Below are 15104 nucleotides of genomic sequence, written 5' to 3' on the forward strand. Positions count from 1 at the left end.
CTTATTAGCACTATAGGCTCATATTGTACAATAAATCCTCCTTCCTGAAAGTCTTGATTCAACTGCGCGACCATTTTGGAGGCTGTAGTTATCTTATGCCAACAAGATGATATCTTGTTGGAACAAGATATCATCTTGTACATATAAAAAATGGTACCTTTTGGCACTTCACGGGCTCCATAGCTCACGGGCTCCACAGCTCAGTGTTATGCACTGTTGTTGTTGTTGTTGTTGTTGTTATGTAGCTGTTGACGTGTTTGACTGTACTTGCTGTGAACACTAAAATAGGAGGAAAACTATCTCAGAGCCAATAAGATAAATGTGGCCTTTAGCAGGGCTAAATTTCACCTTGTTTACATATATTATAAAATGACACGTGAATTAATTGCCCAGTAATTCATTCCCTATGTTAAAGAGCCTTGAAAACTGCCATTTAAAGTTTCCTCTAATACGTATTTACCTGACAGTGAAACCAAACTACAGGTCATTTTGTCCGAGACATCTTCATGGATCCCCGAGGATGTCTGGATTTTACTGTTTTACATCACTTAAAAGCCGTCTGTGCCGTTTCTTCTCCCTCGTCAGATAAATTTTTTTCACATTGCTTTGTGTTTCCTGGCTTCCTCTGACACCAGCACTTCACTGTTCAGTAAGTACAAACGGGGAGAGGCGAAGCAGTTTAGTTTCCTCCTTTGGGAACCCATGGATGATCACATCCAGTGACATAACACTGACCTGTATTGATCACAGTGGAGACGAGGCCCTTTAACATGCTCTTAGGGAGTGTGTGCGCATATCACGATGAAAAGATAAAAAAAAGTCAGCATCTGCTGCAGAGAGATTATTATTGTTTGTCCTCCCTGTTGACAGCTCTTTACAGATGTGAGGCCTTTCTCTGAGCTTCACCGACTTGCATTGTATTAGGCAAAAGAAGAATAACAGAAGGTTTGAATATGCAGGAGTCACAGCTGTTTGATTTAGCTGCACAGAGCCGCCGCCCTCGAGAGGACCCCAAACATTAAATTGGAACTGCTGCTAAACTCCAAACTCGCTGCAGATCAAACTGAATCATCATTAGTCCATTAGCCTAAATCTAACTCAGGCAGGAGAGCAGAGAAAACTTAGGAAACACATGTCCTGATTCAGGTCTGATTGGCTCTGTGAGAAGGCAAAAGTCAACCAAACTCACTGCTGTTAGATACAGGCATGCTAACAGCACCATCCTGTGTATTTGGCCATATTGTTGAGTACTTGGCTTGCTGAGGATTCAGGCTTGTGCAGGAGGACTGGTCTGAATACTCTCTGGACATTGTGTGTGTGTACGCTGGACCTATGTGTTCACCTCAGCCATTTGTTCAAAGGCTCAAGCAGACATTCCCTCTGTCACTGTGCACATTGGATGCATGTTGTTGGTGTTTGATTGTGAAGTTCGTCCTACTTGGTTACTGTAGTTATGGTCTTATTTTGGACGCTCAGATTTTAATAATTTTTAATAGATTTTAACTGCACAGTAATTGAAGACGCGGCTTCTGGACTTTTTTTTCTGTCAAAGCAGACTGAGTGCTGACGGTGCACTGAGAGAAAACAGGCACCATTTTTTTTAAATATCAAATAACTTATTAAAAAGAACCCTATCAGAAACATTAGCACTTGTACACCTATCAGGGTGATAATATCCACCAGAAACCACAGAAAACACCTCTGCAAAACATGCATCAAATTTGTACGTTGAGTTTTTGGCTTATGTCCCATCCATGTTAGTGGATGGGACATCAGATGGTGCTTTCTGATGAAGAACTGACGCTGTTATACCCAGCTATGCTCTCTTCAAAGCCACCAGACCCATTTGACAGAGCAGCAGCGGTAGGCTGGCAGGTCAGCTGCGAGGTGAAATTACTGCTTTTATCAAATGAGTCTGGTGGCTTTTAGAAAAAACGACTCCTGTGTTCTGTGAGGTAAAATTAGTTTTTGTCATTGGAGTCTGGTGGGTTTTGCAAAGGGCTGTCTGAGGCAAGGTAAAACATTGAAAATAATCTAAATATAGAGTACACTTTTTTTTTTTTGTTAAGGCATACTAACCTTACTATATATAGTAACATTAATCCAAAACAAAAAAACTCTACTATGTTTATGCACTCACAGACTGTCATGCTAAGGAGCTAACGGTAGCTAACCTATTCATCCTACTTCTGTTTTTGGTGCAGTGTGTCATCCTTGAGTGATGTTGGATGGGGGTGTGATCTGAGGAGGTCTACACAGGAGCTGTCATGGCATCCATATTATATACAGTTGATGAACCCGACTAATAGTAGCAATTTATTAGCCATAGGCTAAGTGTTAGCCCTCACTAAGGGAGTAATAGCCCAACAAAGGTACAGTACATGTCTCCCATAAACTGTTAATACATCCAAAAACTGTTCACCCCAGTATATTTTCTGTCACCAAATAAAACTTGCGCCCCCCCCCTCATGGCAGCTGAAAAGTTATTTCTGGCTGCTTTGACATCAGATGTTTCAGGTGCAGGTGAACCATGATTGGCTTTCAGATCTGTGACATCATACATTTAGTTTGAAACAGCCTGACAGTGACAAACTGTGTACATACACCAGTCAGTGCAGTGGAGGACAGATACACACAGGGTCTAAGGTTAAAAAACAAACATATTTGAGTGGAGAGGGTCTTTAACTCTGAAGCAACATTGGCATACATAACACACACAGTGCTTTCTAGGCTGCAGGGACCATAATAATGCAGCAAAAGAAGAATTCTCTAAAGCAAACTGAAATGAAGGCCATTGTAGCTCACACTAAATCATCTGTTGGCGCTGCTAGTTTGCCAGACTGTAGAAAAAGAAGGGCCACGGGGAGAGAATACCTTAGTTTTTAATGGGAAAATGGTCCATTCTGGTCTCATACAGAGACAACTCTGAATGGTATCACTTTGTTTTGACAGATCCCCCTTAAATCTGAAATAGATGGAGGATATTTAAACTTACCTGTTTCTCCTATGCCCTCTAGCACCAGTATCAATACTGAACATCGTCTAGTTTTAGCCTACACAATAAGTGGATTTAATTAACACAAAATAAACAATCTCTCTATAATCTAGTTGTTGTTACAATAATACAACTAAAATTGTGTGCAGCACTAAAATGTTTATCTTCTATAGAAATGTATTTTGTCATGGTTTAATAAAGCTTGTATAAAATGTATAAAACAAGGAGTAAAAGACATTTCACTAGAGTAAAAACCTTGTTAATGCTATACTCATTCTTCAACACAATTTATTAATAAAAGTTCATGCAACTTCTTGTAAAACGTGCTGTGTAGCTGTACACGGTATCAAATGAACAGTTGACATGGCTGTAGAATTGATGTCCATGTTGTTTGTATGAAGGTGGAACCCGAAGGAATTCAGCACGTCATGACAGCTGTTGATTCTTCTGACATTGTAGATGTTAGTGTGAAGATGTGTGTCATATCAAAACCGAGTGAACCTTTACTAACCCTCAGATGATAAATGGATCCTGCTTATTGGTTGTGAAAGATGAGAAGAACTATTTTATTGACCTTATGTGGTCCAACCGTTTTGTTCCATTTCCAGATGGCTGCTGTTGGCTGGGCTACAGAGAATACTATTGATATTACATGTGACACTGACGTTTTGAAGCAGTTTCAGCTTGAAGCTTGGTATTAAGGCTTGTATCGTTTTCAGAGAATCGTGTGACTGCTATTTATTTGTTGACACAAAGAGATGTAGGAACTTCATGGGTGTAGTTGGTTGTTTGGTTTGTCAAAAGTGATCAATTGCTGCAATGTGTCTGTAGTATTGGTGCAGTGGCATGATGGATTATGATTTAAAACGCCTTGGCAGCAAATTGGCCTGATAACCCCACCTTCACTGGGCAGTGTAAAAGTGGCTTTTCTTAATCTTTCATGGCTGATGCTTTACCTGGACATGAAGCATAATATAACTAATTTGACAGGTGGTTTGTACCTTTTGTGAACCCACTGTTTCTTATCAATTTTACACTACCTTTGGTTCAACTCTGGAATTGTGGAATCACTTAATGTTGTCTTGGGTTCAAAGGCGAACTTGTGTGTGGTCAGCGCACTGTGCAGCAGTCAGCATCTCAACAGGGGAATCAGTACAGCTGGTGGTGCCAGAGATTCCATTCTTTGATACTCAAACAGAGAAAACATGGGAATTCAAACTGGAAACAGGAGAAGTAAGGAAAGAAACAGAAATGCAGTGCAGACCTGGCCTCTCACCTTATAGCATCTGTTTTTTATTTTTAATTTGCATCATACAGACGGGAACGGTTGCCAGAAATCTTCAGTAGTATGCAAGAGGTGTCTTGCCGTTGTCTGTTGGTGCTCTGGGGTAGCAGCTGTCATGTGTCCCCATCCAGAAGTTACAATTTGTTGTTGCTGTCCACAGTGTGTCTTTACCATACAAAGATAAATCTCCAGAGAACGTGTCATTTGGACTTTATGTATACAGCCTATAACCCATACAATATACTGTGTACTCCTTTAATGCCACATGTAACATATCTTAGATTGCTTTTAAATTCAAACATATTACATTGTTCAGGTCCTTAATACAGTACAGTTGTCGTTCACACCATGCACTACTTACTGTATGTCTGTCTTGACTGTGTCCGGGTCTTTGGTGCATGTGTATCCATGCATTCATATATTTATGTGTACTGTCACAGATGGCAGGTATGCACTCGCTGTTTTTTCCCCACAGAAATAGGCAGTTAAATGCCTTCTGGTTATCTGTATTTTATCATTTTTATGTCCGGTGCAAGTGTGAGTTTTCCTTTATAGCATCACAAATATTGTCATTCAGTGTGTGCATTCGCATCACGGCCTCACGTAAGGGTGCACGCACATGGCCAGTACTCCTGCTTCCTCTCTCCAATTCCTGTTGCATTCACAGTCTCTCAATGTCCCTGTATTTCTTCCTCAGGATGGACACCTGGTCTCTGAACAACACAGGGTCCAGCCTCATCTGGGAGTGCACCAGGGGCATGAAACCCAGCCAGTGGCTAAAGGTGTTCATGCAGGTCTGACGCTGGGCGAAGTGGTCTGGGTCGGCCCACCGAGATGCCTTTGAGCCCTGGGAAGCAGATGAGAAAACGAGGAGAGAGAGAGAGAGAGGATAACAGGAATCAGTCAACACAGGTCTGAGGTAGGTGTTCATGTAAAAAAAACTTTATTTACAGTGTTGCACAGGCAAAATGACACTAACACATTAATATGGTACAGTCCAGGTGATGCAGTGACCACCGGTAGACATGCTGATGAACTACTGTAGCTGGCAGCTAACATAGTGGCACTAGGCAGTTGAACTAGCTCCCTGAGCTTCTTGTTTTCTCTGCACTGAGCCATGAAAACCCCCCATAGCATTTTGTTCTCTGAACTCCACATTATTTCATTCAGTACAGATGTAGTGAAAAAGATCAGCTTGTTAACTGTCAGACAAAAGATGAACTGTACTGCTAACCATGCCTCTTCTGTGCTGGTGACAGAGGAAGTTTAAAAGTGGATGAGACAACACATCTAATATGCTCAGGGGTGTGATGGTACACCTAGCTCTGGCTGAGCCTGAACTATCAAATACAGTAAAAGACAGAACATGGATGCTGACAGGAAGAAGACTCTTGTCAACATGAGCAGGGAGTTGTGCTTTGTCGTCCCACTCCGCTCTGGTTCTGTTATGCACTGATATCAGTGACAGCTTTTGCATGGTCACATTTTAATATCGTGAGATCTCATGGCACAAGATCTCGTCATACCCTTAAATATGCTACAACAGCTTCCTCTATTTTGGACGGTTAGCCCCGTCTTCATGGCTTGTTATTGGTCAAACGTGCAAATTCACAAGTCAGAGTTCAGGAACATTGAATTTAGTCCATTAATGGTAGGGTTGGTGGTTTGACGCTGAGGGTTGGTGGTTTGACCCTCTTGTGTTTAAGTCAACAAAGGGGGAACTGAGGAGAGGTGTAGGTGCTATTGAGCTTTTCTGTTTGAGACTTGACAATGTTGCTTGCCATAGCAGTACATACCTAGTACCCAGTGGCCTGCAGCTAATATCAGTGGTAGAAGTAGTACTTTTTAATTACCAATACCACAGTGTAAAAATACAGTTAGAAGTAGAAGTCCTGCATTGACAATGCTACTGGTTATACAGAATGCCACATTTCATATTGATGCGTGTTATTGTTATATTTATTGATGAATTGTTGTGTTCACTTCAGTGTTGCAGCTTGTAAAGATGGAGCTAATTTTAACTACTTTATATGGTGTTTTGATGATGCTGTTGATTGTACGTTTTACTGTATTTTCTGCCTCCACACCAGTGATAGATGTGGCCAGAGGCGCTAATGTTTTCAGGTTGTCCATCCACCCCGTTCTTATGAATGCGATAACTCAAATGCCTTCTTCAAATCTGGCACAAACATCCACTTGTATTCAAGGATGAACTGATAGGATTTTAAGACCTCACATCTGTCCCATTTCTGTGAATTTGACTGGTTGGCGGAGGCACACAACCACGCAGCGGTAATTCTAGTTCGAAGTACTTTACATACTGCTGGGTAGATTTTTCCTACCAAGGATCAATAAGGTCTTGATTATCCAGTATTTTGTGTAGTTAATCTGATTCTGAAAAGTAATCATAGTATAATCTCTGAAATCTAGTATGAGGTAACATTAAGTGGAAATACTCAAAGTACAGATACCTCAGATTTGTACTTCAGGGCAGTGTTAGACTAAATGTGACCACCAATGAATATAGGTGTTCTACTGTAGAACACCTATATTCTATAATAGAACACCCCTCACTAAATAGGGGTGGCGGACTCAGACAACTTGCCATCCATCTACAACTCTGTTTTGAAATTTCGACCCAAACATTCCCACCCTAATTCACACCAGGACAATAGTCAGTCCACGTGTGAAGGTTCAAAGACAGGTAATGACTGTCACCGATACCAGACCCTAACAACTCAGTCATTAGGGGACATTGTTGGCCGTCGAAGGACTGAAACACCACCCGGGGGATAAATACCTCCTGTTCACCTCCAGTTGGACAGAACTAATGAAGCCTCTTGGATGAGAGGTGAAATATCTTCTACCTAAAACCAAGTCCAGATGATTTTTTTCTGTTTTTCAGGATACTACGACCTGGATGACTGAGAATTTGCAAGGACATGTTACAAATATGTGCTCGTGTGCACTCGCATGCTGAGCTGCAACCTGAGTAGCACTTGTGCACCCTCAAACATTTTGGTGGGGATTTACTTCCACATGCAGGCCCTGCTAGATTCTAGTAAGTCAGGAAGATATCGGAGGTCTGTGCAGTTGCTGTGCGTTGTTCCTCTCAGCAGCATTTGAAGCCTTCCGACTTGCTCGTGGATGACTTCCTGATGCTGTCTCCTGCTGCCTGAGGGGGAGGGCTGTGCGGAAGCCAGCAGACCTGTTTGATAAACTTTGGCAGTGGGGGTGTGGAGTCAGAGCAGATTGATCCGGTGCTGCTGGATGATGGCAGCGGGTGGGGGTGGGGGGGTGGGCAGAACCCTTTAATCAGAGGCAAGAAGTGGTTTGGGACACTGCACAATATCAGTCACGACTTCTCCTATTTCAACTAAACTTTTCTTCACTGGCCAAAGTTTCCCAAAAGATGTCGGCTTCTTCCCCCTTCTGTGTTAAACGCCTGTCTGCTGTAGCCTGAAGCAAGGTAACAAATCGGGGGTGAGAGAGGGGGAGGCAGGAAGAGACAGACACTCAAAAGAGAGAGAGCAAGCGAGGGAAGGAAGGAGTAAATCTAGGTTTGCCACGCTGCCTTCACAATTAAGACATTAATCACTAAGTCCATACTGCAGAGTCATCATCCTGCCTGTGGTCACACAATCAATCAGAACCTGACATAGGACACACAGACACACACACGCACAACATGCACACACGTGGATCTCCCAGAGAGAAGGTCAGGGCTGGATATAGCCTAGAGATTTCTATTCTCACTCCTCCTACACAGGGACAGGTACATCTATTCATTTAAAAAAACGCAGTCAGGGAAATGATTTCTTTTGTCAAACCTGTGGCCGTTTCACTCACTGTCGGTCATTATTACAGGTACAGTGTGGAGTTTTTCCACTGCTAGTAAATGTTTTGATAACACGGTCTCTAGCTTGTTCTATCTTAAGCTCTTATAGCAGCAGCAGCAGGACACTGGCAGAGACCTCAGGAAGAGGGATCCCTGTTCCAGGACAGACCAACAACCCGGCCAGTGGGCTCACACCTCCTCACTGCTCAGCAGTTGGTGGCAGTGATGTGTTAAGAAATCTAGAACTGTAGCACTGTGCCAGCAGAATGGAGGAGGAAAAAGGAAGACTACAGACACATTCAGATGTCAGCAATGCAAGTTCCAACCTATTCAAAAAAAGCTGACAGCAGATATTTTATGAGGAAGGAAATGCATTAATTATGTTTGTTAGACTTTATGGAAAAATTCAGGAACACTGAAGGTAACTGCACAGGTATGGAAGTCAATTCCCACCAAAATGTTCGAGTGTAGACTTGGTAAAGAGTGCACGCCCGGGTGGGATTACGCTCTCACAACTGATTCTGCATTCATCAGTCTGTACCTGCTCACTCTCAAATGCTGAGTTGCAGCATGAGGTTGTGGTTACTGCGCCCTCTAATGTTGTGGTGGGGATTTACTTCCATAGCACAAAGGACCTAAAAGAGGAGGAGGACTGACGGAAGAGTCAGGATCCACTTGTCACATCATTGCCAATGGGTCACTGTAGATTCATTAAATGCAGAGACCTCACACTTGTGGTCTAATTGTAATTTGTGGCATCAAAGGATGCACAAAGCACTTTTTGCTTGCAACTCAGCATTTGAGAGTGAGCAGGTAGAGATTTGTTAGTATTACAGCGTAATCCCAGCCATGTGCACACTTGTTTCTGTGCTCTCGGATATCTTCTGTGGAATTTGTGTGAAAGTCTCAGGGCATGGATTTGTAGGAGCAGAAAGATTTGAGCAGCAGGCATCACCCGTGCACTCAAATTCTAACTTGCAAACTGAACAGTGCTTTAAACTTGTTTTGTGCTCTTTCAAAACATTTGGCGCTGAGATACTTTCTCACAAAACACAGTGGCTTTTTCCTTTGTCTTTTTTTTGGTGGGAGCTAGTTTTGGGCCATTCCTTCGTAACTCTGTAAACCATTTTGTTTACTTTGTATGAAGGTTACCGATCAATAAAAACCACTTTTTAAAAGGATTCTCTCTTGTCTCCATTACCAGGACTTGACAGTTCCTGAAAGCTTTACATAGTGCTAGCATCCTGTAAATGGTAAAAGGTTCATGTAAACACAAGCTTGACACACGAGTCCTGCACTAGGTTGGGTGGACAATGTAGTTGTATTAAGTATGGGCACAAATAAACTAAAGAGTGGCGGGCAGTGGGTGTAATACGCAGATGATTACTTCAAAGTCGGCCATCGTTGTGGGATGGTACATTCTGATAAAGGGCAGATAACTTAAGGTTGGACTCGTGCAGGACTCGGCTCACACTACAGGAAGATCTGAGGACTCCATATTCTATCTGGGCTCTCCACTTAGCTCACTGATGACTGAACAATTCTGCTGTGAAATCATTTTGATCTTTAAAGTATAGGGCCGGTCATTTTCTATATTAAAAGTATTGTGAACACTCACCACACAGAGACTAAAACCAACAGTGAGGTGCCTCTATTCATGGTTAATGTCCGTCAGACTCCAGCCTGGATCAGTCTGTGTCATAGACCTCTGTTGTTGATAAAAACGATTAAAAACACATCAGCAAAACACACCACTGCACTGGGTGACCCAAATATTTGTTAAAAATGTTGCCCCAAAAGATTTTGACTTTTTACCGCATCTGAAACGTGGAAGACTCAGCTACACAGGTGCGAGATCTCTGTGCACGCTCTCTGCTTTAACAGTTGGCTAGCTTTCACAGAGATGTGCATTTGAGCCTTACTAGTTCAGATAGTTGGCTAACTTTCACAGAGATCTCACATGTGCATTTGAGCCTTACTAGTTCAGATGCTGTAAAAAGTTATGATCATCAGGAGTATTTGAATATAAGACGATCACGTTGATCCAGGTTGGAGACTGACGGACACCAACAGTTAACTGTTGGTTTTAGCCTCTCTATGGGGGAGTGTTGGAGATTATTAATGAATGAAAATGGCCGACCTTATCCTGTAAAATCAGTCCTTGTGCTGGACAGTCTTAAGTACAAACCCAGTGTGACTGTCACTGTAAAAAATATCAGGGCCGTCCTACCTGGGTCATCATGGTTTCCTTGTACTGCTTCTTCTGTGTGACTTTGATTGGTGGTTGCTTGGTAACAGCCGAAACCAGGAAGTTCATCAGGATGTCCTCACAGTTAGCCATGTGGTCCACCATAGTCAGCAGGCTGGTGGGGACGTAGTGCGTGAACAGGTAGTGGTAATATCTGACAAGCACACAAGAAGAAGAAAGCCAGTGAGTGTGACTTGTATATGACTGTCTTTTTGTAAAGCTGCACTTCTCTTCTGCATGTTGCGACCTCAGCAACATGGGAGCTCTAGGTCACTGTCAGCTCTGGTACCTCCCTGCCCAGCTCTGCCAGCACTCGCTCTCACAAACTTGCACTTTCCACCTTTCCTTGTCACTCTGGCTCATTTTCTCTGCCTGGCATTGGCATTTGAGATTCTGAATAACAAAGGGCTTAAGAGTCGCATCCTCACAGTCAAACAATGAGAGAGCTGTTCATCTCTGTGACAACATACTTCAAATCCCCTCAGGGAGCAACACTCGTCTCTGTTCAGTTTACCGCTCTGCTTAATACTTCAGTTTGCCTTTTTTTTTTAAATCCAGTTGTAGCTTTGTGTTCTTGACAGTCATTTTATGAAATAAAGAGGTTGGAGAAAGACGAGCATCCCAGTTCCTTTCCTGTTAGCTCAGTAAAACAGAAAATCAGAATCAGAATCTGCTTTATTGGCCAGGTGTGACGGGCACACTAGGAATTTGACTCTGGTACATCGGCTCTCATTGTGCAAGACAGTAAACCAGCAAAATAAACGTGACTGGTGAGAGACTTTAAAATTGGCTCGTTTCTTATGGAAAAGGAAAAGCCATTTCAGTGAAGATGGGCTGGACCCATCTGACAGCATGTTCAGACTAAACTGCACCAAAACATGGGATCCACAATCAAACTAGAAGAGTAACTGCAGATGAATAAATTTGGGCACAAAAGCACATTTGTTTTCAGACAAAGCTCTGTACTCTGATAGGGCAGCTCTTTCATGCCATCCAGAGATATTAAGGAGGGAAAGGAATAGCGCGATATATAAGAATAATTTATCACTATGTACAAAAAATATTTAAATGCAACAGTGAAACAACAGCAGTGCTGCACCGATCAGCAGGAGATGGGGTACCTGTGGTAGAAAGCTGCTCCTGTGAGGACCATGGAGTAATCGTTGGTCCACTTGGAGGTGTAGCCCCAGCGGGATCGGGAACTATCCCAGTAGTGGCTCCTTGCTGGATAGCCAACAATACGATCTGGAAAACTCTGCCATACAATAAAGGCAAAATCCACCTGGAGGAAAGAAAGAGGGTGGAGAAGAAAAAAATTTAAAATGTTTAAATTTGTTCTGTAGTGAGTGAAATAACCTCTTTTCAAACTAGCAATTGGCTTAATCAGATTCAGCAGGCCTCTGATTTGGAACTGGATTCAGATTCGCTGTAATGCTGATGAACCCCGTCGTTACACCAGCTGAACAGAAACTGCTGTACAAGCAGCTGCAGCTTCTGAACTAAACACAGCTCAGGTTTAATCACTCAGACTTAACCAACTTAAGGTGTGGCCATTGTTTTGGAGGTAATAGTTTAAAGTATTCTGTGCACTTCTTGCATACAAACACTGATTAACTGAACTGATGCCAATCCCCAATGCTTCACAAGTGAATTATTCTCTAACGCATTCATTTACTAAGAGGGTGCTCGTCATCTCTGGAGCTGCACATCTTTGTAGCGGGTACAAGACGGGACCATGCCTTTCTTCCTCTTAATCTTCCCAAGGCTCTCTACTTCCCCATAAAGGACAAATTGCATGTGGAGAGAAGCTTGAACTACCTGAGACAGACCCCTGTGTGGATTCATAAACACCACCACGATGTGCAGGCATACACACCAGAGAAGAGGACCTGCATACAATGAAAAACCTACAGACACACACACACACAGCATCTCTACAGCCCAAGGAGAAAATTAATTACAGGTATAGTAGAGGTAGAGAGAGCGAGTCGGGGAGGGGAGCACCGAAAGTGGAGGTTCTTTAGTGATACCTCGCGGCTTCTGTCATGAATCGCGTGAGCAATTACCGTGAAGTGCCAGCACTAAGCCAAGAGAAAGGTTGGAGCTGCCATTCTCAGGGTAGCCCCTGATGAACGGATGTGTTAGCTCTGTGTGTGTGTGGTTGTACATGTGTCTGGATGTGAGACGTGTCAGATAAAATAATTTTGCCTTCAGAGATTAAAAGGATTCTGGCGTGTGTGTGTGTGTGTGTGTGTGTGTGTGCGCGAGTGACTGACAGAATCCAGATTCCTTGCACTCATAATCTGGTGGTTTTAATTACAGTTTAAAAACAGGGGCTTTAATATGACTGAGGAAAGTTGAACAGTCTGTGTGTGCGTGCACGTGTAATACATACTAATAGGTTCTACAAGGGCAAAACTGATCTGAGGAGCACGGGGTCAATCCGACAACAGATCTGTTACAAATTTCTCCTGACGGTCTGGTTTAACATATCCAATGTTTTGACATGAAGAGGAGCTGCTCACACTGTAGAGCCCTACACTCCCCTCAGTGTGTGCTTTTGAGGAGATGCGTTTCTTCATTTTGCTCCCTATGAAGCAAGACTACTGCAGTTCTTTTACTGTTGACTTCCATAAGATTTCAGGGAAATGTGCCTTGAACCTTAAGTTGTAGCTGCAACGTCACCAAAGCCACAACGCTCCAGGTGTCAGCTGCAGGGCTGTAGTCTGCAGCATCTTTTGACTGGCAGCTCTTCTCACCAGGTACTCGTGGTAGTGTGTCAGCTCTCAGTCCTCCAACACTCATAAAGAAAGAAAGCTCAGTCCTGTCAAACTTTCAACCTCCCAGAATTATTAGGTGCCGACTGTTGGCCACAGTTTCTTTCCTTGATTGATCACAACTGCTTATATGAAAGTTTCAGGTTCTAGTGCAGGCTTGTGGTTCTCCACTATGAGCTTCTACTAAACAGTAGTAGTGTGTGGCCTTGTCTATTTAGGATCAGGATTAAAAATTAGGTCAAACCTGCCTGAATAAAAATGAGTCCACAGTTTTCCTTTCCTTATCTCATCACGAGGCTAAGGGGCCATCTACTGCGCAGTAATGCCTCAGATTCTATTTAGTTTATTCATTCTGCCTTCTCAACTCTCCGTACGCATTTAAAGCTCTAATAGTACACACAGCAGACAACGCTGGCCGTGGTCTAGCCCTACGCGTCAGCCCAGTCTCTGAAACTGGTTTCTTCACAGTGGAGGCTGGAAAACTCCCTCATCTCCTGAATCTGAAAACCACGTTACCTTTCAGTTTTGATTATTCTCCAGATATTTGTACACTTCAAACTCCTCTCACTTCCTACCACTAGATGCTTTTAATTGTGCTTATCAAAGGGAAGAAAACGTCTTTTTACTAGAAAGTGTAAAAGGAAAATGCAATAATAATAATAATTATTATTTATTATTATAATGTCTAGACCTTACTTTGTAAAGTATCCTTAGACGACATTTGTTGTAATTTGGCGCTATACAAATAAAGCTGAATAGAAAATTGAATTGAATCTCTTCTGTGAATTTATGATTACACTGACAGCTGGTTTAAGTCCACATTAAAAACCCCGCCTGCTGATAAATGATGATTATTTTCCAGTGACTAGAGACGCCTTCAAACGAGGAGAGGATCACGATTCTGCCGTTGCTGTTGGAGCACTATTTCCATATCCACCATATTGAAAATGTCTTTCACAGGGCATAATGCAGCAGCATGCGTGGCCGCCCAATGAGAGGCAAAAGCTTTGTCAGGTTTTTCACTTGTATTCCCTCCTCTAATCCTTCTTCATGGAGTAATCATACATTTAATGAGCTGAAACGATGTAATTATGAAATTGGCACAGCTACTGTTCCACTGAGGTATTATAAGAAAAGTCACATTAAAGTCTGATATTCTCTCTTGCACATTTTCACTCACTTGACAGGTTTCAGTAAACCCCCCCTCACCATGTTAAAAGGGCAATTAGGACGACCATCACAGCAAAGATTCACTCTTCATGATTTCTCTCCGTCTCTGATGTTGTCGTCTCCTTGTGCCCATAAAAGTTTAGTAGCAGACTCATTTTGCTGTGCAACAAACTGTAGTGCACTAAAGTTTAATTTTGATCCTGTTAGCGCAGAAAAGGTGAACATTGACTTGAACCAATCAATAAAACATCTCAGAGTTTAAAGATATATTGGCTCTCTCAGGCTCATTGGGCTTCACAATCCATTATGGATCGCATCTTTTGCTCACAAAAAATCTGTAGAGAATAGAGGCTGCTACTTTTAATGACTCTCAAAAAAGCTCAATGTGCAGCTCCAATTTACCAGTTCTTCTTTTCCCTGCTCACTCTGTTTTGCTTTTATTTCCTTCCTCTCTTTTACCTCTGCTCTTTTCTCCTGCCTTGTGTTAGGTTAAATTAAGAGCGATCTGAACATGATCTATCCTAACAACACACATTGCACCATAATTTAATTAAGGCTGGGTTTGCTTTGCAGTAAATTACTGAGCCTCTGGAAACTGATGTCTGAAATCAGAGCTCTTTGCTTTGCTTTCAGTCTGTTGTCCAGCCCTGTTGAACTGCTAGACTTCCTACTCAGTCTAATTTCATCTGATGCGTTTGGAGCCGTTTAAAGGCAGAGCACATTTTCCACCTCTACTTCTGTTGCTATTGCACTGTTGCTCAGATTCAATTCATTTGTAGTGAATGGTATTC

At 42.5% G+C, this 15104-nt stretch overlaps 1 protein-coding gene across 1 annotated transcript in view; it reads right to left on the reverse strand.

Annotated features, from left to right (window-relative positions):
• Positions 1–4255: 4255 nt before the first annotated feature.
• LOC109968834 (exostosin-1a) overlaps positions 4256–15104 on the reverse strand; it is a 46643-nt gene continuing 35794 nt past the window's right edge. The window contains exons 9-11 of the mRNA XM_020615376.1: positions 11488–11648; positions 10349–10520; positions 4256–5127 (exon numbers count right to left, since the gene is read on the reverse strand). Coding sequence (XP_020471032.1) covers positions 4942–5127; positions 10349–10520; positions 11488–11648 — 519 coding nt within the window. The 3' untranslated portion in view covers positions 4256–4941. The remainder of the gene's footprint in view (positions 5128–10348; positions 10521–11487; positions 11649–15104) is intronic.

This window comes from Monopterus albus, unplaced genomic scaffold, assembly GCF_001952655.1.
Source record: "Monopterus albus unplaced genomic scaffold, M_albus_1.0 scaffold164.1, whole genome shotgun sequence".
Classification (NCBI taxonomy): Eukaryota; Metazoa; Chordata; class Actinopteri; order Synbranchiformes; family Synbranchidae; genus Monopterus; species Monopterus albus.